The sequence below is a fragment of the Micromys minutus genome, assembly GCF_963924665.1.
Source record: "Micromys minutus genome assembly, chromosome: 11".
Lineage (NCBI taxonomy): Eukaryota > Metazoa > Chordata > Mammalia > Rodentia > Muridae > Micromys > Micromys minutus.
In genome coordinates, this window is record NC_137980.1 from 34,879,337 (window position 1) to 34,902,771 (window position 23,435).

At 47.3% G+C, this 23,435-nt stretch overlaps 1 protein-coding gene across 1 annotated transcript in view; it reads right to left on the reverse strand.

The window, feature by feature from the left end:
* ZNF831 (zinc finger protein 831) overlaps nt 1–4,844 on the reverse strand; it is a gene marked incomplete at both ends in the record, with an annotated part of 63,456 nt that extends 58,612 nt beyond the window's left edge. The window contains one exon of the mRNA XM_080925530.1: nt 1,227–4,844. Coding sequence (XP_080781656.1) covers nt 1,227–4,844 — 3,618 coding nt within the window. The remainder of the gene's footprint in view (nt 1–1,226) is intronic.
* Nucleotides 4,845–23,435: the final 18,591 nt, after the last annotated feature.

Here is a 23,435-nt window from a genome sequence, read left to right on the forward strand (position 1 = left end):
GGCTCCTGAGACCCTCAGAGTTAGGTGTGAATGGCTCTGGTGATTATAGTGGAGCAGTTTTTCTAGTGCCTTTGGGATGGTGAGTTTCTCCATTGAAGAGCCTATGTGTTCCCTCGTTTGCTCTGCTTTGATTTTCTGTCTGGAATTTACCCATCAGCATGAGTTTCTAGTTTCTGGAGAGGTGACTCAGAAGTTGAGAGCACTTGTTGCTTTTGCAAGGGGCCTAAATAGTCCCAGCACCAACATCAAGTGGCTCACAGCTGTCTTTAACTCCAGCTCAAGAGGAGTTGATGTCTGTTCTCTGAATCACATGGACATAATTCAAAATAAAATAAATGCTTTTGTTGTTGTTGTTGCTTCTGCTGTTTTTATTTATGTGTCTATTACCATGAATAAAATGAAATCTTATGTCTAATCGCAAATATCTTACCTGGATATGCTAGTAAAATATCTCTCTCTCTCTCTCTCTCTCTCTCTCTCTCTCTCTCTCTCTCTCTCTCTCTCTCTCTGTTTCTCTCTATGTGTCACTCTCTCTGTGTCTCTCTTTCTCTGTCTCTATGTCTGTTTCTCTCTGTGTGTCTCTCTGTCTGACTATCTCTCTGTATCTCTCCCCCCTCTGTGTGTGCGTGCATGTGTGCGTGCATGCGTGCGTGCGTGCGTGCGTGTGTGTGTGTGTGTGTGTGTGTGTGTGTGTGTGTACATGCATGTAAAGGATAGAGAACAATCTCCAGAGTGATTTCTCAGGAGCCATCAGCTTGTATTTTGAGCCAGGATCTCTCATTGTTCTGCGACTCACTGGTTAGGCTAATTTAAACCCCCAGAGACCATCTCCCCAGTGCTGGGATTAGAACACACTCTGCCATCATACTTGGCTTTTTAATTGTGGATTCTCAGGCCCTCATGGTTAAGTGGCAAGTACTTTACCAACTCAGCCATGACCCAGACCCTAGTACAATAGTTTTTTTTTTTTAACTATGTTATTTTTATGAATTTGATTAGTTTTGTTCATATCTGGGGCCTTTATTTTTCCCAGCGCATTTATGGCAGTACTAGTCTCTCTTGGGAACAGAGGACCACCGGGGGCAGAGGACCTCCTACTGGTGGTCCTAATGATATCCTCAGAGATAGACTCCTGAGCTCCTTTCTCTTCCCCGTTTTCTCCCTCCCTCTCTTTCTTCCTGTCTCATCCTCATGCTTGCCCAGGCCCCAGGCTGAGCTGGTGTTACCTCGGGTGCCTGTGTAGACCCTTCTCCTCCTCGGCTCATCTGGGTCCTTCCTCCACTGCTCTTGGGCAATGTTTTGTTACTGTCGCCCTGGAGGTTTCTATTAGGCAAGGATGAAGCCAAGTGTCCAGGAGCTGTCCTCTGCTGCTCTGCAGACAGGGGCAGGCTTTGACTCAAGCAACACCATGTGAGCTGGGGCTCAGCTTTAAGTGAGGGGAAGGAGCTTGGGGCCTCACAGCTCCTGGGGATTCCTAAGAAGTGTGACAAAGCTGGTTTATGCTGGTTCAGAGAAATATCCTGGTGTTTTGTGAAAGTTGTAAGGAAATAGTGTGCTTGAGAGGAAAAGCAGGCAGGCAGCTCTTCCTTGGTTTCTGAAGGAGGACCTTCTAGGGTATTCTTAGGAGGTATCCCCAGCTTCTGGGATGATGTCCAAGGGTTTAAAAGATTCCCATACATTCTACCAGTTGCTGGTGGGCTCTCTATGTAGAGGCAATGAGTGGTGTGAGTCTCACTCACTGCATCCTGGGCCACGTGAATGTCACAGGAGTGAGTAGACAGAATGGAGGCTTTCTCCTTCATGATGCTAGTACTGGGATCAGGAGAGCATCTAGCCACTGGGATGCTGTTGTTGGTCTTGTCTCTTCTCTCTCTTCCTATCTTTGCCTCTTCTTTTCCATCCCTTGACTTGGACCAATTAGGGTCCTCTGAGCTACTACCTGCCTTTCCTGGGCCTGAGTATGCTCCAGGTGGCTGGAGCATTCCCAGTTCTGATCCAACAAGAAGAGCCTGCTCTACAGGCTGAGTACTTGTAAACAGAGAGTCTGGGCTTTTTCTAGGACCTGGAGCAACCATGGATGAGGAGTTCTCTCCCTGGGGTAACCTGAGGTGGTACTTGGGAGCAAAGGAGCCGCCTGACTGAGTAGTAGGAACACCAGGATCCTGGGGCTGAGCAGGCAGCAGGGAATGAAGCCCAGGAGGACTAGGTACAGAAGGCATTGAGGAATCCTTGTCTCCTACCCCTGGCCATCTCAGGGCAACAGCAGAAGCAGCTGAGGAGACATCTGGGGGCTCTGGGACTGTGGTCACATGCTGAATACTCTTATTTGAGTAAGCTAGCACCTCCCCAGGGTCACTGTCCTTTTTTTGGGATGGCTGAGGGTCAGCCTGCACAGAGCTTTCTGAGGTCTCAGCTTCTAGAGGCCCTGGCTGCTCCTGGTGGTCCAGCCCCTCTACCTTCAGTCTCTTCCTCTCTGAAGGTAACTTGTCTTCTGCAAGCTGTGGAGTCACAGACATACCACTGGACTGTCGGAGGACAGTTTGGACCCCAGGGCTGGTTTCAGCACTGGGGTCTGGTGAAGCTGTCTCAGGAGCTTCTAAGTCTCCTCTTTGACAAGGCCCAGACATTGGAAGCAGCTGGCATCCCGGGTCCAACTTCCCACTTGGAGAAAGCAAAGGGCCTTTTCCACTCAAACAAAGGCCATCTGCGCTGCCAAGGGTAGGAGATGACTTGACTTTGGCCACTGCCTTCAGCTGCTCAGGAGACTCTGCCTCCAGTGACTCTTCCAGGGTGGGCTGACTTCTCCAAGATCCCAGCTTGGCCCCTGCTGTAGTGTCTCCAAGGAGAGGGATCCTATTGTCCTGAGACAGGCCTGAGTCATCACTCCCTCCTAGCTGCTCCTGAGGAGGAGAAAGGTCCAGTTCTGTTCCCTGGCCCTGCCTCACCTCCCTGTGTTTCTGTCTTCCCTGGTGGTTGCTCTTCATTTTCTGGTATATTCTCTTGAAAGTCTCATTTCCATACACTTGCCATTTCTCCTGGGAGAACATCCTTTGCTTCCTCTGGCTACACTTTTTACTGGCTCTGCCCTTGTATACCATGCCTTCCTTTGCCACAGCTTTCTTTCCATCTAGGTCCTCAGCAACAGCTGAGGGGTCTCCGGTGAGGGTACATGGCATGTCTTCCACAGCAGCCTGTCTCACCAGGGCCCGAGGGTGACCACTGGGGATGCTTGCCAAGGTCAGTCCTGGGCGGCACCCTAGTCGGGGTGAGGAGAGCCTGGGGCTCAGGGCCTTCTGCATCCCTGGGACAGTATCTTGTGAGTCAAGAGGATCTGGCCACACCTTAGAACCTTCGACGAAAGGCAGCGAGTTGCTTCTGGTGACAGGAACACACTCCACTGTGGTGGAGAGCTGAGTGGGGACTGAGTGGAAAAAGAGAGGTCTGGCCTTTTCCAGGGGTGTGAAGGTGGAGCGGGCCGGGCTGAGGGCAACCCTCCGGCGGCTGGGCTCCAGTGCCCGGATGTCAAAGTGGAAGGAATCCTTGTAGGTGTAGGGCATGGGTAAATCAATGCTCCCCTGCTTGGACAGCACAGTCTTGCGGGGCCGCACATGGTCCAACTGTGGGTCATCTACCACCGCCTGGTTGTGAGAGATGAGCTGGGCAATTCGTTCCTCCAGTTTCTTCTTCTCTATCTCCAGGCTGGGCCCTGGTGTTCCCTGTTCAGCCCTGTGGCCTGAAGAGGAAGAGCCAGGGCCTCCTTCCCCCTCAGATTCTGCACTGTGCTCTGATAGACTATGCAAAGGGCTAGAGGCAACCGGGGGCTGCTCCACGCTGTCTGAGCGAGACAGGTAGCCAGAGTCTGTGCTCTCACACTTCTTCAACTGGCCCTCCAAGGCCTTGGGGTCCCAGGGTTTCTCTGAACAGGTCTCCTGCTGTCGCTGCGGGAAGCATGGCTTTGGTTCTGGCAGCTTCCGCCTAGGTTGCGGGCTGGCTAGTGGGAACTCTGGTGACACCATCTGGGTCTGATCCACAGAAGCCTCCCTGTGGGAAAGGGTGGCTCCGAGAGAGAGAGACGACTCTACCTTCCTTTCCCTGTTCTGAGCAGCAAGGGTGGGATGGGCGCCTGGGGAAAGGGCTCTCTCTGGAGCTCCTTCATCTCCACGACTATCCACTGAGGCAGTCTCTCCGAGCCTGTCTCCCTCCTCAAGAAGGCTGCTCCCACTCCCCTCAGACTCCAAGGACAAGCGGGAGTTGTTGAGATGTGTTTGTGTCCGCCTGTGTTTATACAGGTTGCTCTGGGTCTTGAAGGCGATGCCGCAGGTAGGGCACGGGAAGGGCCTCTCGCCTGTGTGGGACCGGATGTGTTTCTCCAGCACACTGGGCTTCAAGCAGTCCCGGCCACAGTGTGGGCACAGGTACTTACCGGTGTTCTTGACCCTTCCTGTGCTGACCAGTGCGGACCCCGCGCCTGGGGACAGTACAGGCAGAGCGCCTACGATGTTCACAGTCAGGGCTGGGGTGGCTGGCTTGCCCACCTGGGTGGTACTGGGCCCTTCAGGCTGAAGCAAGGGGCTGAGGATGAAGGGTATGCTGGCTCCCTCCAGACTGCCTGTCACCAGGGGTGCGCGTGGCTGGAGGCCCCCGGGAGGTACCGTGTGGTATAATGGGACAGGCAAGGCCTTCAAGAACACAGTTGGGGCTAGGCTCTGCTCTGGTGGCAGAATGACAGGACCCAGGGTCAGACGAGGTGAGGCCTGCCCACTTGGGCAGCCTGGAATGCCAGGTACAGAAGCTAGCTGGTCCGTGGCCGATGGGGTAGGGCGGGTAGGTTCTGAAGTCTCCATTCCTCATCCTCTGAGTGGTCCCGGATATGTCAACCTGTGGGTGAGAACCACGCTTTACCATGGGGTCTTTTTTCTCCCCAGTAGAAGGTATAATAGTACCCTCTGCAAATCCCAACAACAATCTCTTGCCCCAAGTTCAAAAAAATGTAGTGTCACCAAACTGTGAGTCTAGCTACTCAAAGGTCTGAGGCAGGAGGACTACAAGTTTATAACCCCGTTTCAACAGAGTAAGACCCTGTCTCAAAATAAATCATACAGAAAGAACTAGGGATGTGCCTCAGTAATAGAAAACTTAATGAGCACGCAACAGGGCTCTCAGCTGAATACTCAGTGCCAAACACACACACCCCTGCACACAGACAGTTACACACACCCCTACATACACACATACCTATACAGTCACACACACCTACATGCACACAGTGGAGCACCCTGTTGAAGTGGTTAACATCCACTCTGACTACTCCAGCAAGTGCAAATCCCCTTCCTGCCTATGATGCTATTTCTAGATCTGTAAGATTCCAGGGTAAGGCCCTTCTTACCCTGATGTTCTGAGCCTTCGACCAGGAGGACTATAGTAAGAACCGACCTTGGTAGGGTACAGTAGGACTGGGGCTTCCTAGATTAGGCAACTAAAACACAGGGCTGTGAGACAAACTTGAATTTCAGAAAAATTACCACAACATACTTTGAACGCATAGAAGCATGGCCCAAATATTGCACAATGAGTTCTCATAGTATAAGCTTGTCCCTGCGCCCAAAGGATTGTGTTTATGCTGAGAAGTACTCATCCAACTTCAGGATGAAGCCTATGTCTCTACTCAAATCCCTGTCCCATACAGTTGAGATTAAGTCAATTGCTGGTAAGCCAGGAGGAGCAGATAAACCACTAACTACCAGGCTACATGCATTCTTCAAATTATGCAGGGAAAGTCAGATGCTAGAGGGACATGTTAGGTAGGCTGGTGACATCCATCCCCCACCTAAGCTAATGTGAACATTGTACCACCCATGGGACAGTTCCTCAAAGAAACTAAAACTCCAGTCTTTAGCAGGTTGTCTCTGCCCCTCCCCACAAATCACTGTGCTAGGATAACAAGGCCACTGTGACCAAGCACTGGCTCGGAAAGCAGATCTTTGATTTTCCAGCAAGTTTGTGGGCCAGGTGCAAAACACAACCTCACTTAAAATCAAATTGTGCTAGATGTAGTGGTGTGTGCCTGCAGTGCCAGCATTTAGGGGCCAAAGCAGAAAGATTATGGGTCCAGGCCAGCCTGGGCCACATAGAAATGCTCTGTTTTAAGAAACTGAGAAAAAAAAGGAAGTTTTATAAATAGGCTAGGAAATAAATTATGTTGAAAGAAAAGATACTACAATTACATATGTTCTTCTCGGAAACTGTTGTTACTATGTGTGCATGATATGTGTGGGTGCACAGAGCTCAGAGGACAACTTTGTAGAATCAATTGTCTGTCTGCTTTTATGTGAGTCCCAAGGATTGAACTCATGACACCAGACTTTCGAAAGCACTAAGTCTCTTTAGCTATTACGTTTTACAACTTGAGGCCTTACACACTCACACAAACACACACATACACACACACACACAAAGGATTAAAGTTAGCTCTGCTTCATGCAATAGGCAAAAGAATAATTCGAAATAGATCAGAGACATAAATGAAAGATCAAAAGCTATAGGACTCTTGGAAGACAGAGAGTTAAATCTGGACTTTGGATTTGTCAGTGGCTCCATGATACATGCCGAAGGCATGGCCAGCAAGAGGAAAAGTAGAAAAAAAATTGGCTTGTTAAAACATTCGTATGTTAAGAACACTAACGAGAGCAAAGAGCCACACAATGGGAGGAAATGAAAAATCTGACGGTAGAAAGGACATGAGACTGGGGCTTAGGTGTCTGCCATACAGGCATGGAGGCCTGGGTTTGGATCCCCAGCGCCTGTGTGAAAGCAGGTGCAGTGGTGGATGCCTGTAGTCCCAGTGCTGGGGAGGCAAGATAGACAGACCCCTGGAGCTTGATGCCCAGCCACACTAGCTAAACCAGTGAGCTCCAATGTCAGCTCGAGGCTCTGCTGCGACAAAGCTGAGGGGCCAGCAGTACTATGCAGAAGGTGAAGATGCTTCATGCATGAGCCCCACGACTTAGCTTCAAACCCCAGAACCCACACAAAGGTAGAAGGAAAGAACTGACTCCACGTGAACATTGTGGTATATGCACACAGTTCACCACCATGCATGCATACACACACACACACACACACACACACACACATACACACACACACACTCATATACGTGTACTCAAATAGTAGTAATAAATAAATAAAATAAAAGACTTCAAAGCAATAAAAGTTAATAAGCAGAGAGAGGTTGAGGAAGACGCTCAGAGTTGACCTCTGACCTTCCCACGCATACACACATGTGATCACAAGCACGTATACACTCATACATACATACACAGAACTATTTAGAACTCAATGACAAAAATCCAAATGATTCAAATTTAAAATGAGCAGGACCTAAATGGTAGCTCAGTGGGTAAAGGTACAGACCTGAATTTCAGCCCTGGGGCTGACATGTGGAAGAAGAATATAACTCCCACAAATAGTCCTCTGACCTCCATACATGACCATGTCCCCCCCCACACACACACACAATACACAATTAAATAAGTGTAATTAATGAGCAAGGGCATTGGAGAGACAGAGATGAGAGGATCTCAAGATTGGGTTTTATCTAAGCTACCTAGAAAGGCCCTGCCTAAAACACATTTGGAAAGAAAAAGCCAAAAGGATTATTTCTCACTGGCTAGCATGGCACAGAAAGGACAGGGAGCTGAGTATAGTGAGTCAAGTCCTCGTAAGGGTGACCCCATGAGGCCTCCACAAAACAGTTTGGTGGTAGTATGTGACCATTTCCTCTGAATTCAAATGTTCTCTCTTGCACAAGAAGTAACTAGGTTCCGCAGACTCAAGGCTAGGGAAGTTACAAGGGCCTGCCCTCAAGTTCTACACATAGTATAGGTGCTGAGAAAGGAGACTCTTTGGTGGAGATGCCTGCAAACTGTGTCTGAGCTCCCAGGTAACGTGGATGCTTTTGTCACTGTGTTACTATGACCCCAATAAGCCCCTCGGTTCATCAAATTTTGTTTCGTGTTGTTCTGTTTTGTTTTCTTTTGTTTTGTTTTAAGATAATGTCCTCTGTCTGACTTTGAATATATAGCAATCCCTCTGCCTCAGTCTCCTGATTTCTGGGATCACAGACATGTACCACTATGTCCAACATAATTTCTTTTCTTCCTTGCTTCCTTTCTTCCTTTTCTTTGTTCTTATTGACTTAAGATCTGGCTGTGGAGTCCAGGATGGTCTGGAATTTGCCATCCTCCAGTCTCAGTGCTCTGGATACTGGGTTTACAAATATGTACTGCCAGGAATTTTTGTAGGTGAAATAATTTGTGTGGAAAAAAAATTATGTCTGCATTTACTGTGGAGAAGAGCTGGATTCATCTCTGTTTTCAATAATAGTATTCAAAAATAATATGATATTCTGAACTATTATCCAGTGACTTTTCTCACCCCTGCCTCTCTCTCCAGCCCTCGGCATTATCCACCTCTCACCCGCCATTCATGGGATGTGACTCTAGCGTGGGTCTCAGGGAGAGGTAATTAGAAAGACTGTAGTGGAGTACACGGCCAAGTTGCTGTACCGCCCCTTAGGTCTGGCCATGGGCACAGGGACTGCCAGCAAATCTGGGGTTGACCTCCTCAGACTGCCCTGGGAGACATTGTCTCCTGGCATCTGGGACCTAGCAGGCAAAGATGCCCCAACTGGTTCTGAAATGGTGCCTGAGGATCGGCTGAAGTCCCTGCTGCAGAATCACAGTCAAGACAACGAAGTTCTGAGCCCAAATTCTAAGGAAGGAAGTACTCTGAGCAGAGCCTGAGCCACTAGCACTTCTCTGAGAGTCCCAGTAGGCGGGTGGGGAGGAAGTGGAAGGGAGGGGAGCCAGAAGGAAGGGAGGAGTACTTCCCACCTCAGCCTGCCTCATGGGGAGTTGAGGGAGAGGTAAGTAGGACCCCATGCCAGGCAGTCTGCAAAAAGCAAGTGTCCTGATGGGAGGGGAAGACAGCCCACAGAGTCCTCTGCCTGGGAGTAACCAGCAGCCCTGATGTCCTCCTACAGTGCTGTGTCCCTGCAGAGGGGGAAGATGCCTCATAAGGAAGGAGTCTCTGCAGGTAGCTGGGTAGCTGAAGCCCAGTGACAGGTGGCTCCCGGCAAAGAAGCCCATTACTGGGGAGAATGAAAATCTCAGCCGGAACTGACTGACTGTCGTGGGTAGGAGGCTCAGCATTTAGAAACAGAGCAGACCCACCTGCCACACTTACTGCTTGGCTGTCTGAGCCTGATCTATAATCATAGCTGATGCCTGCTAGGACCAAACAAATAACACCCTTCTATTGGGATAATGACCCTTTGGTCCAGGGCAGACTCTGCAGGCACCGCTGATTTTAATCAAGAAAGGGTTAGTTGTGATATCCTTGTTTGGATTGATGGAAGGGTATAGGAAGAAAGAGCAAGATCGAGATTGCTCAATCTCCTAGACCCAATGTCAAATGTTCCCTCAAGGGCTATCACACCGATAACAGGACTCCTGCCCCTGTCCTGCCACTTGCGTGCCCATCAAGGTCACATTCTCCAGCACAGACCTTTGGCTTTACGGAGTTACTGGCCTTATCCAAGAGGAGACTGGTAGGACAAAGGTAGCAATGGTGATTTTCAAAGCTTTTGATAGCAAGAACAGCCAGCCCCTAAGGGGGCCATGGCAGAGAGGAATATAAACCCCAGATGAGTTTGCAAAGTTCACATCCAAGGTGAGATGCATGAGGGGGCCAGCGGTGGAGCCCCCAGAGTCACTAAGTGTGTTGGATGCAGATGTAGTGGCTTCTCTGACAGCATTGCCTAATTTCAATCCACTGTGTGCCACGGTGCTTGGCCACCCAGTGTGGACTGTAGGCTTTCTTATCTTTCTATTCCTGCATAATTCTTTCCCCTTCCTTTTTTTTTGGTGGGGGGGTGAAAAACTCCTCATTTTAAGAGGGAATTGGATGCCTGAGAGTGCGTGAACATAATGTGACTCTTGTATCTGCCCATGCTCTCCTGTGACTCTCAAACGTAAGAAGTCATCACCCTGCAATGGGCTGAAAACCCAAAAAGCTCGCACACAGATGATTAATGTCAGCTTATTAATTATTAATGTCACAGTGAAGAACAGAGCCGCAACTGAGATGTCCTTCGGTGTGGGAAAGAATAAACAGTCACTGGCACAGCCAGACAATTGTGTATTATTCAGAAATAAAAAGGAAATGAGCCATCAAGCCACAGAGAGACATGTTAAACCACAGAGAAACACGGGGAACCTTCAGTGCATGCTGTTAAGCGAAAGAAGCCACTCTCAGCAGGCTGCTCCCTGTGTAACTCCAGCCTCAGGCACTCTAGAACAAATGTGGACCAATAAGATCTGTGAGTGCCACAGATTGGAGGGGAGGAAGGGGTAAATAGACATAGCCCAAGCGATACTCGAAACCATGAATCCATTCTGGGTCATACAGTCCAGGGGTAGCAGGCAGTAGACCACTGTCAAAAACCAGATACAAGGAGGTGGCTCAGTGAATAAAGCATTTGCTGTTGCTAGCATGAGAACCCGAGTTTGGATTCCCAGAAGCTATATAAAGTGAGGTGTGGCAGAGCCCACCTGTAATCCCAACACTGGGTCTGGTGATGAAGACAGGAGGATCACTAGACTGGACACAGTGGACTGTGTAGGTACACGTGTGCAGATGTACATGTGTCTTTGTAGTTCTGTGTGTCCAGGTACATATGCACATGTGCCTGTGTAGGTGTGCATGTTCATATTCACATGTGTCTGTAGCTGTACATAGAGGGCAGGTATCTTTCTCAATCACTCTCCACTTGAGGCAGAGTTACTTACTTGACCTTGGAGCTCACTTGTTCCATTGGGCTAAGTGGCCATGGAGCCTTAGGGATCTGTCTGTACCCTCATGCACATGTACACGCATGCTCACACACATGCATGCATACACACATGCATATGTACATATACATGCACATACACACACATGTAAAGAGAGGTGGACATTGTGACTCCTGCTTATGATCTCAGTACTGATAAGTATAAGGTATGCTTCTAGTTTAAGGCCAGCCTGGGCTACATAGGGTATTCCTGTACAGGGATCGTCCATGTACCCTCCTCTATCCAAATTACAAAAGTCTCCAACATGTACTGGCATACCCAGTTTCATACATAGGTCCTAAGGAATCAAAACCAAGTTCTCTGGCTTTTGAAATAAGTATATTATGGGTGGAGCCATTGCCCAACTGTTTAATTGGCCTAAAACTGCTCTAAAATGTGTATCAACTACGTTTAAAAAAAAAATCCAAGTAATGTTTAGAAGCATTACCCATGAACAGAAGGCCGTCCTCACTACCAACAACAGGCAGGTGTTCCCACAAATACTGTGCTTTGTCACTGTAGGAAACATTAAAACAAACACACAGCCTCTAGATTGTTTCGAAGTGTGTGTATCAGTGGCCACAGGATGTGGTTGTGACCCTTGAGACTTCTCTAATTTAAATCCTAACCTGGGATACCAGTTCCTCCCTTCCCTGAATACCCAGGACAGTAGCAATGGCTTCCCAGTCAGTCCTCTGGCACCAGCTGGCTTTGCTCTATGAGAGATACTGCAGATGAAAAGAAGAAAGGTAGGTACCAGCTCTGATTGCCTCTGGCCCCTACTAGAGACCACACTTCTCCCAGGAGATTCCTTCCCATTTTAATCATGGCTCTGAAATGACAACACCCTCCCTCAACAGCCCTGTTACCTTCTAAGCATCCACACCCCTTAACTAGGCCCTCTCTGTACAAACACAAAGTTCTGAATCACTCATGAGCACCTCTGTGTGTGTGTGTGTGTGTGTGTGTGTGTGTGTGTGTGCACAAGGAGTCTCTGTAACTTTTGTCATGGTCATAAAAGACCTAGAAGGGTCTATACAAGGGCAGGATTTCCTGGTTCTGTGTTCCATCCCCTGAACAAAAGAACCCATCTCCAAGGATGCGCAGGACCTGCCAGGCTCAATTGCTTGTTAGTCAGACTAGAGTTTCACCTAAATTAATTCTATTTGGTGATGAAATTATGTTTTGCTTAAATAAATTAGGATAATTGGGCAGGCCAAGAGAGAGTTTACAAAGAGACAATGTGCAGAAAGCATGAGTGAGTGAATTCAAGCACAAAGCAACCCATGTTTTCATACACAAATGGCATGGCTCATGTAAAGATTGGCAATAGGTTGCAGATGCTCCAAGGAGAAATTCTGGTGTTCAACTGGCTTTGCCTTAGGCTCAATAGAGAAAAAAAAAATGTTAAGTTTAAATCCCAAGTTGGCCCTCTGCTGACTCAGGGTACGCATCACCTTGACAAATTCTAGAACCACTTAGGAGATAAACCTCTTGGTACACTGTGAAGATTGTCTGGATTTAGTTAACTGAAGTGGGAAGACCCACCCTGAATGTGAATGGGGCAATTCTCAGGGGAGGGGGGTTATCAGACTGCATAGAAGGAAGAAAGCTATTCTAGCAACCCTCTATTCACTTCCTGGCTGTGAATACAATGTAATCAGTCGCCCTACTTCCTGACTGTGGATACAATGTGACCAGCTGCCTCATGTTCCTGCTGCCATGCTTTCCCTATCATGATGGATTGTATCCCTTCATATTCCGGGGATTTGAAGTTTCTTTTGTCAGATATTTTGTTGCTGCAAAGAGGCAAGTAGGAAACTAATACAATCCATGACAAAGTTGCATGGCTCAGTAAGTTTCTAGAAGTTTCGGGATCTCCCAAAATCTCTATCTCAGCCAGACGAGAGTAGTCTGCTGAAAACTATTCACATATTGCTTTTCCCAGAAAATTCAGTTTTACCACGATCACCTTGGGGCTAGAGTTCCTCTCCCTGAATGGAGCCACACAGTTCTTATCTCTGAGTTCCTGGAACTACCAAACTCATTGTACAGCATCAATGCAATGGCTCTGAAATGACAACACCCTCCCTCAACAATCCCCCAGTGTTCATTTGTGGGTTGCACAAAAACGAAGAGAGAGAGAGAGAGAGAGAGAGAGAGAGAGAGAGAGAGAGAGAGAGAGAGAGAGAGAGAGAGAGACCCTTTCCACTGGGTACTGCCCTAGTCAGCAGACAGTAACCACACAGCTGAAAGAAAAGAAGAGATGCCAGCCCAGGCTCCCTGAGTGGGTTGAGGCACACAGTACTCCTCATTTCCACTGTGTGTACCAAGTGTGGCTGCAGCAACAGTGTGCATCAAATGTAAGCCTTCAATGCATCTGCTGAATTAACACAGATACATGGCAGGACTGGCAAGATAGCTCAGTGGAATAAGCCTGATGACCTGAATAGATCCCCAGGAGAGACACGACTTCTGCAGATTGTCTTCTGACCTTCACACAAGATAGCCCCCTCTGGTGCATATGCACACTAAAGTATATAAATGCAGTGAAAAAAAATACTTTATAGAACATGATAAGATTCAACATGGAGGGCAACCTGGCTGGGTAGGAATATTTAAAAATTATGCCATTTGTAGCCAACTCCAAACCACCTACCTCATCCTTCTTTTCCTTGTTTCTACCTTACAGCTCTGGCACACGGATGTGGTCACTTTTTGAACCATTTCTCAGTGCTGGGTGATCTATGAGCATCATCATCTCAAGACTTGAGCCCAAGACTCAAGATGCTTATAGTATTCTTGCCTTGACTATGAGAACTAGCCCAGGATAGTGTACTGGGTGGTAAGTGGAACCCCAGCAGACATTCCCTCAACCTTGGACAGCTCCATATGCCAGCAAAACAAGAAGAACACTATGGGGAATCAGATTTAAACTGCACAGATTCACAAACCAAACACAAGATGGTCAATCTACATGGCCATGTTTAGTGATGTTAGACAGCAAGGTCCAGAGGAATTGCATGAAGACAGTCTCCTGAAGAGCATTAAAGGGCCATTTGAGCCAAGGATGTCTTTGCCTTATGACCAGCTGACACCCACTTTCCCAGGTAGCATTGCTAGAACAGGTCATGAACTTATGGATGTTAAAAGATGTCATTGGGCCTGAGAAGAGATTGCAAGGTACCCACCATTTCTTCAGCCATGGTGAAGAACCATGTCCATGCATAGTATGAGCCCAACCAGAGTTCCTTCAGCCTGTGGGAACCCCAAGCCAGTGTGGTAGCCTAAGCTTTCCATCTGCCTTTCTTAAGAGCCTTGGGCAGTCCACTCATATGCATTTAAAATCAGGAAAGTTCCCTTTCTTGGTTTCTTAGCTCCAATTACTTATATCTTTTTTTTTTCTTTTAGAAGGGAGGTAACAGTAGTGGTGTGTGTGTGTGTGTGTGTGTGTGTGTGTGTGTGTGTGTGTGTGTGTGTGTGTGCAGGTATAAGGACATGCACATGGGTGCCAGAAGTCAACTTTGGACATAGCTCTTCAGGCACTGATTATTTTATTTGATCCAGTCGGGGCCTCTCCTGGAATGCGCCCATCAGACTCGCCTGCTGACTAGCAAGCCCCAGGGATCTGCTTGTCTCTGCCTCCCCATCACTGGAGTTACTAGAACAAGTCACCACACCCAGCTTTTACACGCAGGTGTAGATCGAACTCAGGTCCCTCTGCTGGTATGTCAAACGTCTCCCCGATGCTTAGATACATTTTTGACACTGTTTCAAGGCAAAGATTTTGCTAGAATTCAGTTGAGAAAGGGGGATACCAAACACCACCAACAGTGCTCGGCTTAGGTCTTCCACACAGCCTACCACACTGAGGCTCATCAACTGGGACCCATGTAGCTCATAGTCACTAAGTCTGATATAATGACAATGAAATGAGACCCTGAAAGACATTAAACAGGCATGTGACTTGTAAAAACCAGGTAACTGTGAATTCCAGTTTAGCCTTCACCTGTAGAAAACCCACCCATTCTGTTCTGACATTTGCTTATAGCAAAGCACCACCTTCAACATTGACAGTCATGGATCTCATCTTTGCTAGAACAGAGGGAACTCCAAGGATGAGGGACTTGTGGGCTTATGATTTGATCACTTAAGTACTACAGGACACCACTAAATAAAAGAAATTGGGTTATGGGACTTATAGTTTAGTTAAGCAGCAAGAGATTGTTTATGAATAAACAATTATATAATGTGCTGGAAAACATGTAATGAAAGGGGTTGATGAGGGCAGGACAGGGTGTAAGGGGGAGGGGAGGGCTTCAGGGTGGTCATTTTAAGTGGTATGGGCGGGGCAAGTCTCACAGAGAAAGTTGAAACAATCCTGGTATAAAACCTGTGAAGGAACACATTTGGGACCTGGTAGGGAAGGGAAAGACAAACAGAAGACCCAAACCAAACATAGACAGCCAGTGCAAAAGCCCTGATCCAGGAGCATACGTGACATGTTTGAGACATAGATACATTTCTCATGTCCTGGGGACTTCAAGCCTTCATATCTTCTAGGCAAGTACTGTTTTATTTTGCCACATTCGTGGCCCTAAGGCTTCTCCCTCTAAGTTAAAGTAATTGTGTTTATAGATGCTTGACAATATTTTGTGATTCTTTCTGGGCAAGTCTTTTATTTCTCTGGGGCTTTGGGTAAAAGAAGAAGAGGAGAAGAAGTAAGAGGAGGAGGAGGAGGAAGAAGAAGAGGAGGAAGAGGAGAAGGGAGAGAAAGAGAAGGAGAAAGAGGAAAGAAAGAACAAAAGTACAAAAAGGCCTGAGGTGACGGATACTGGAGACTGTGCTCTGTTCAGTGACAAGGGAAGAGACTGGCCTCAGGCTGCGGTAGCTGTTCTGTGTGCCAAGCAGAGAAAAGGAAGGTCTTAAGCCTTTCTACTCACTGGAAGATGGTGCTGAGACCAAAAAACCAGCCAGGGCTGCTCTTCTGTGAACACCAAGCCTTACAGAGCCCAAGGGTAGCTGGAGGCTGTCCATGCTTCCTGCTCCCTAGAACACGTCAGATGAAATGATGCTGCTCTCAGTTGCCTTAGGTCATAAACAGAGCTGCTGGGATGCGAGATAATGTAATTCTGAACACTGTACTGTGGATGGTTATTGTTTTATATAATTACAATAATTTGCCAGGAAAGCAGCAAACAGATAGCATGCTGAGTTCAAAGCGAGATAATAGAGTCCCCAGAGCCTGTGTGAGTCAACCTTCTGCAAGAGTTAAACACCTCCCTCCCCTTCTGACGGCTAATTTCCAAGGTCACCTTGATTGGATTAAGAAAAAAAAAAATTCGGCTTCTCTGGGCCATTCTGTCATTTACAAAGTTTGTGCTAGAAAACTGGGCAATCAAGTTAAAACAAAGCAAGTCTCATGATAGGTTAAGTGAACTGAGGCTGCATGACTGTTATCCTGGGTTCATGTGGCCCAAAGGCTGGACACTCCTGGCTTAGAGTGCTCTTGGCTACATAGGTGGCAAGGAAGAATGGCTTGGCTGGTTAACCTTCATTGCCAATTTGGCTGGACTCAGAATCGCCTACGAGATGCATGTCTGGGCATACCCCAAATTCAGGAAGCACAGCATCCCAAAACTGAATAAAAAGGAGAAAGAGAAAGAGCATTCATTTATCTCTGCTTTCTGACCCATCCAGATGTGAGCAAGCAGCTGCTCTCTCCTGCCGCCCTGCCATAGCTTCCATGATTTATGGAACCTTCAGGTACAGATCTAAAATAAACCCTTTCTCCCCTAAGTTACTTTTGTCAAGATGACCTGAAAGCAGACAGTATACTACCACATTAGCCATCCACTCGGGAAACACAGAGTGCAATAGGCATATTCTGTACAAATACTGTGTCTGGTATAAACACCTGAAATAGAAATGCATCATGGGAGCTGAGGGTTTATATCTGGAAAGCTGAAACTAAGATCCTTTGGCTGCAAACGACAGAGCAGGGACAAACAGCAGCTCTCAGAGCTCCTCATCCCTACAGAGGGCTGGTCTTTAATTGAGCACCCATCCCCACAAGGAGCTGGTCTTTAATTAAGCACCATGTATATACTGTGAAGTACATACCTTCTCTGGAGTACATTTCTATATACTTTGAGATGCAGATATAACCGTATAACATCCAACAGAATGAACACAAAGTAGATCATTCCTCCAAGGTTCCCCAGACCATGCTGTGGTAAGCCTGCTCCTCCCACCACCAAACCCTGGTCACCAAAGATCTGTTTCTAGGCCCAAAGTTTGCCCTTTCTAGACTATCATGTAATGGAAGTGTGGAAAGAGTAGCATGTTCAGTCCTGCATCTGATGTTGGAGACAATGCTGTTGAGACTTGCCCACACCATAGTGTGCTTCAATGGCCTTCTTCTTTTCATTGTTCAGTTTAACTCCATCAGTGGATGTGCCTGATGTTTGCACTATCAGAGGAGGTCACATGGGACATGGACAGCCCAGAGGACAGTGATCCCCATATCCAGGCCAGTCTTGTTTTCTTCCCCCATCTTACTCTCCCTAGAAATACCCTCACAGATGTACCCAAAGGACCTCTCTCCTCATCTCGGGTGTTTTGCGATCTAACCAATCCACAATGGGAAGCAGCAGACACACCAGCTCCAGCGGAGGGCTCAATAGATTCAGACTCTCACAGTAAAATTCCCCAAATGCCCAGCAAAGCATAAGTCATATCAAGACCCAGGAAGACTTCAAAGAGGATGGGGTCAGAGATCCAGAGAAACCAACAAGGAAGAAATCCGTTATCTGGCCAATAGAAAGCCAACCATGATAGACTGTTTCAGTGAGCATTTGCAGATAAACTGTGAGCATGTGGAAAACAGTTATTTTAGAAGGTGGAGAGGGAAATGCTCTAGTCAAAGGTTTCAATACTCAGTACATGGCTCGCCAGGAAACAGAAGAGAGCAGCAGCAACAAGGAGAACTGAAGATTGAACAATGAGATAATTAAGGCTAACCTCTCCGGACAACATAAAGAAACACAGAAGGAAATAGAGACAAGAGTGTCGGAGACCCAGGAGACCAAAAAGGATCTGACATTTATGACATCAGAAATCTGGAAAAACAGGAAAAGGAAGGTGGGAATTACAAATGCTGATGGATGGCTGGGAAGATGGCTGGGTGGGTAAAAGTGCTTGCAGCGCAGCCCGAGGTGGTAGCCCATCTGTGATCTTAGCATTCTCGTGGCCAGGATGTCTGCATGAAGACCGAGGGCTGGATGGTCTGGCCAGTGCAATGAAAAACAGAGCATACACCATGTCAAACAGGCAGAGAGTGATGGCTGACACCTCTGACGTCCACAGGCACAGCATGGCATGTGAAAATCTGCATTCACACACACACACGTGAATGTACACAGACACAGAAACACCTTACGAAGGAGGATGCATTCACAAGTTTCTGAAAGAACTGGGCTTAGTAATGAATTCCAGTGACCCTAGCAATGAGGCAGGAAGATTTTCATTTCATTATTGGTCTGGGCTATAATGCAAGGCCTTCTCTCAAAACAAAACAAAACAAAACAAAGGGGTATTCAAGAAATATTAATGGAAGCTCCAATACAGCAAAAGGCATAACCTATATTTATATTAAGTGCAGTAAACCCCAACCCAACGTGAAATATGAACATTAGCCAAATCGAAATCTATGCTTAAACTTTGCCCCACTCTGAACACTTACCCTAAGAATAACAACTAATTCCTAACCCTAATCCTAACCCCAGTCCTATCCTAAAACCTAAACTTATCCCTATTCCCAATCCCAACCTTAACACACAGAGTTCCTCACTACATCACATCAGTGCCAAACTTCTGCGTCTAAAGATGAAGAAATTTGACCATGCTGGGTATGAGGCACCTTTCCCACTGGGACAGCATCTCCTCAGCACCTGGGGGCCAGCAGAAGGCTAAGACACTGTCCAGGGATGAGAGAGAAAAGCAGCCAACACTAACTCTTTTATTCAGTGACTCTTCTAGATGGAGATGGAACAAGATGGTCTCCAGTAAGGGGACAACCCAGAGCACTGGTTCTCAGCCTGTGGGTCTCGATCCCTTTGGGAGTCTCATATTAGATATTTACATTAATATCCATAACGGTGCAGAATTATAAAGTAGTGACAGAACAATTCCATGGTTGAGAGTCACTAGCTCTTCAAGGGGCAGAGGGGGTGTAGATGAAGGAGCAGGGAAAACCCCTGGGACTGCAGAAATGAGCAAGAATGGCACAAAAGAGGAAAGTATGAGGGAGAGAACTTATTAAATTATCTTGGACTTTTAAAATTATGTTTCATGGCTAAGATAAGCATTAGAATACCGTTTGGCATGGTGTTGGGTATTTGTGCAGAAAGCAATTTAAATTCAAGACGTAAAGAGAGGGGCAGCTGTGAAACTGGCTCAGTGGTGAATAAAGTGTACGCTGTGCAGGCATGGAAAGCTCAGTTTGGCCCCCCAAACCCACACCCACACAAGAAACTGATCGTGGCCGTGTGTTCCTGTAACTCCAGTTTTGGAGAGTGGGCGGTACAGGCAAGTAGATCCCTGAAGCTCATTGGTCTAGCCAAATTGATGGCCCCGGTTCAGTGAGAGACCCTTCTCAGAAAATAAAGGCAGAGAGCAAGCAAAAGAGGTACCTAATGTCCATCCATGTCTTCACATCTACACGATAACATGTGCCTGTGCACTCACACATAAACGTGCATGCACATGCACAGTGCACCATACACATGCCCAAAAATGAAAAGTAAAGAGAGCTTTCTAGACTTTTCTCTAACAGTAACAACCACCCACTGTGGCAAGCCACACACATGCAGACCAATCTACTCCCCCAGTGTGCACAGGGGTTGGACCAAGGATACCCAAATCTAGGGATGCTCGAGTCCCTGAAATAGACTAGCGTCACTTTGTGTAGAAACCACACACATGCTTTGTTGCCTTTAGGTATAGTTAGTTGACCTACAGTACCTAGTGTAAATAGCCACTATGCAAATGGTTATCAGACTGTCTCATTTGAGACTGACAAGAAGGAAAAGGTCTTTACTGACCCAGTTCTTACTTTCTTCATACATGTCTGGTGTGTGTACACATATGTATATGAGTAATTCCCTAAGCTGATGTCAGGTGTCTTCCTTAGTCACTTTAGATTTCTGAGCCAGGTCTCATGTTGAACATTAAGCTCATCAATTTGCTAGGCTGTCTTGCTCATGAACTTCAGACACCTGCCTGTCTCTGCCTCCCCAGCTCTGGGATTATAGGCATGTGCTGATGCTTCTGGCTTTTTACATAGATGCTAGAGGTCTGAAGGGAAATCTTCGTGCTTGGCTGGTAGGCATTGTTCCCCCAGGGCTATCTGTGCCTTTTCTCACTGGGTTACCTTCCCAGGCCTTCTCAGATACACTCTGTCCACAGTTGTTTGAAGCCACAGATGCAGTACTTGTGACTTCAGAGGCAGACTGTACCTAGCAGTCACTGGCGTAGAACCGTCCCCTGAAACCTCTCAAACCACAGGCTACAAATAAGACATCTCTGCTCTCAGCCTCAGATCAGTGATAGTCTGAACTACACATGTCTTCCTGTAGCCAGGAGTCCACATAAAGAGGCTCCCTCTGTGAGGTGGTGGTGCATTCCTTTAATTCCACTCTGAAGGCAGAGGCAGGTGGATCTCTGAGTTTGAGACCAGCCTGGTCTATGGAGTAACTTCCAGGACAACCAGGGTTATATGGAGAAACCCTGGCTGTCAAACAAACAAACAAACAAACAAACAGAGTTCTCTCCAAGCCGTGCTTCCCTCCCTATGACCCAGGAACAAATTCTAAACCTGCTGATCCAGCAAATGACCCAAAGCAAAAATGCATGGCCATACCCTGCATGCTAGTGATTCCCCTCAACATGTATTCCACAGCATCCTGACCGACCCCATTTGCTCAAACCAGAGACCTGCACCCCACTCTGGTAGTCCAAACTGCAGCTTCTCTAGAAGCTTAGAAACCAACCCACACGTGCTGTTTCATGGTAATGCCTTTAACTCCTTGGCATATCTATTCTCTGATTTCTGTTTGTTGTTATGTTACACTGCCCAACATAGCATCCAGGATGAAGCTTGTCTCCTGATTGAGACTATAGACTGGTCCCAAGGAGAGATCCTGACAGGATATTGGGATGGACTTTAGATGGCTTTACACTCAAACAGGATGCTACGTTCCTTTCCAGTGAGAAATTTGAGTCTTGAAACTCCTGGCATGCCAGGACATCACAATTAATCAAGCTGTCAATTGGGGTCAACTGAGACAAAGTGACAGGTAGAGCTGGCTCCCCGGGAACCAGAGCAGTTCCACTGAGCACGTAACAGCAGTGCAGAACTTAAGGACTGTGGTGCGGGATGGATTTTCCTAAGTGTCCTTGAGTTCTAATACGGAGAAAGTGACAATCTCAGCCCCATTAACTCCCACCTCAGGTCATGCTCTGAAAGTCGTACGGCTTCCATGACAGCCCGAAAGAGTCTCTTGTTTCCTGGAGCTGTGGGGCTGACATGGGTGGAAATCAAAGACAGAATTGGCTGATGTAAGTTGATGAATTCAGAGTCTTGCAAGTTTTCATGTGAGGATGGGGGGTGGTGGTTAACGGGGATCCTGAAGCTTGGAATAGGAATATCCCAGACTCATAGAAATGAGTTGTAATGAGTCAGCTGCTCTGAACCCTCTAGTTTCTTTGAATAGTCACTGTCATCTGGGGATCCTTTGAGACCTGCCCCTGGGACAGATACCTTTTAAGAGATGGCTGAGTCTTTATGGAACCATAATGGTGCTCCGTTTTACTGAGACTCATGAGCTGTATGACTAGGGCGAAGCACTCAGTAAAGTCCAAAAAGAAAGAGATGGGACAACCAAGGAGACTATGGTAACAGACACCAGCAGACACCAAGCGCTATATGCAAATGAGCCTGAGAGTTTCCATCAGGAAGGATAGGACCAACAGAAGTGATCCTGGGAGTTCACAAACACAGGGATTGTTCCCAGAGATTCTTTGGTTCACACAGCAAGATACAGTTTTACCTGTGTCCTAGGCTTGAAGGCAAAGATCTGGATGTGATGGTGGCCTCCAATTAATGAAGTTAAAGCACCAGGCTTCCCTCATGGTGACAAGGACAAGGGAACCCAAAGGCCTAGGCCAACTTCATTTCTCATAAAGACTCATCTGTACCTGGATGGAACATTGAGAACTTTAGGGGAGTCCCCACATCCCTCAAGCTCTGTTGACAGGGAGACCTGAGGATGAGGCCATCCTGAGAAGTCGTTCTATCACCACAAGGCAGAGATGGTTCCAGAACAGTGGAGGGAGAGCCTCCTGTGGCACTTATTCAGAAAGACTAGATAGGCATGTCGATCGCAGATAACAATGAGCCCATGAAGACTGGTAACAGCAGCTGCTGAGCCATGATGTGCCTAGCAGTGGAGGAGTAATCAGCCTGCTAGGATATCAAGGACAAGAAAACTACTCCAACCCCCAGGTAGAGACCCTCAGCTCTCACCCACCTGCCTTCTCAGAGTGAAGTCACAAATCTGTGGTCCCTTACCTGCCCTGGAAAGAGAGGCCTCTCCACACAGTCTGTAGACACAGACTCTCAGACACTCAGGCTTCTTGCCCTAAGACTCTCAAAAGATGCCTGTGGCATCAGTAGAGGGATTTCTCATACTCTTTAGGGATTACCAGGTTCTCCAAGAGGCAAACAGCTAAAGGAGAGGGAATTCTGTTATGGCTGCTGAAGAAGAACGCCAAAGCAGTAAAATGTAGCTGTTAAGCAGTTACACAACCAGTAAGCCACTTGGGTAGCTGTGTAAGGTTTTCTATGAACACTACAGATGGATATCTTTGTCTTTGTTAACAAGGCCACACTCCTTGACTGCTTCTAATTTTATACCTGAGGTGTTGGTGTTTAGCTTCACGACTTGGCCTTCAGCAAAGAAAATATTTGCTGAGGGCCTCGTTGAGCTAGAGAAGTGGTGAGTGTAGCCTTTGCAGCCTACAGCACCCCCCCCACCTTCTCACCCTGCAGACAGGTGAGAACCTCTTCAGCAGGGAGGATGCGCCCCTCTTGTGAAGCAAACACAGAGCTCTATGTGGTTGGAAAAAAGTTCAACACAAGGGAACACACTGCTGAGAGTCTGTATGGGAAACAGAGCAATTCTATCTGGCTTTTTTCCTTGTACCATACATGGAGCTACGTTTTCCCAATAGAGGAGGCTGGAGGGATACTTCAAAAGACAAAAGTTTCCAAGCATTGCACGTTGAGGGTCAGAAGCGTTGGTGTGGCGTTGGCCAAGGAATTACCCAAGCCATAAGCCTCCAAACACACTTCCTCAGAGATATAGCCACCTCACCTGAGAAGCCACCTGTCCATACACAAGGACAAGGCCAGTCTGTGCTGTCTGCCTATGGTTAGCATGTCCATGGAGAACAACCCTGTGACCTGTGAGCTGGGAAGAC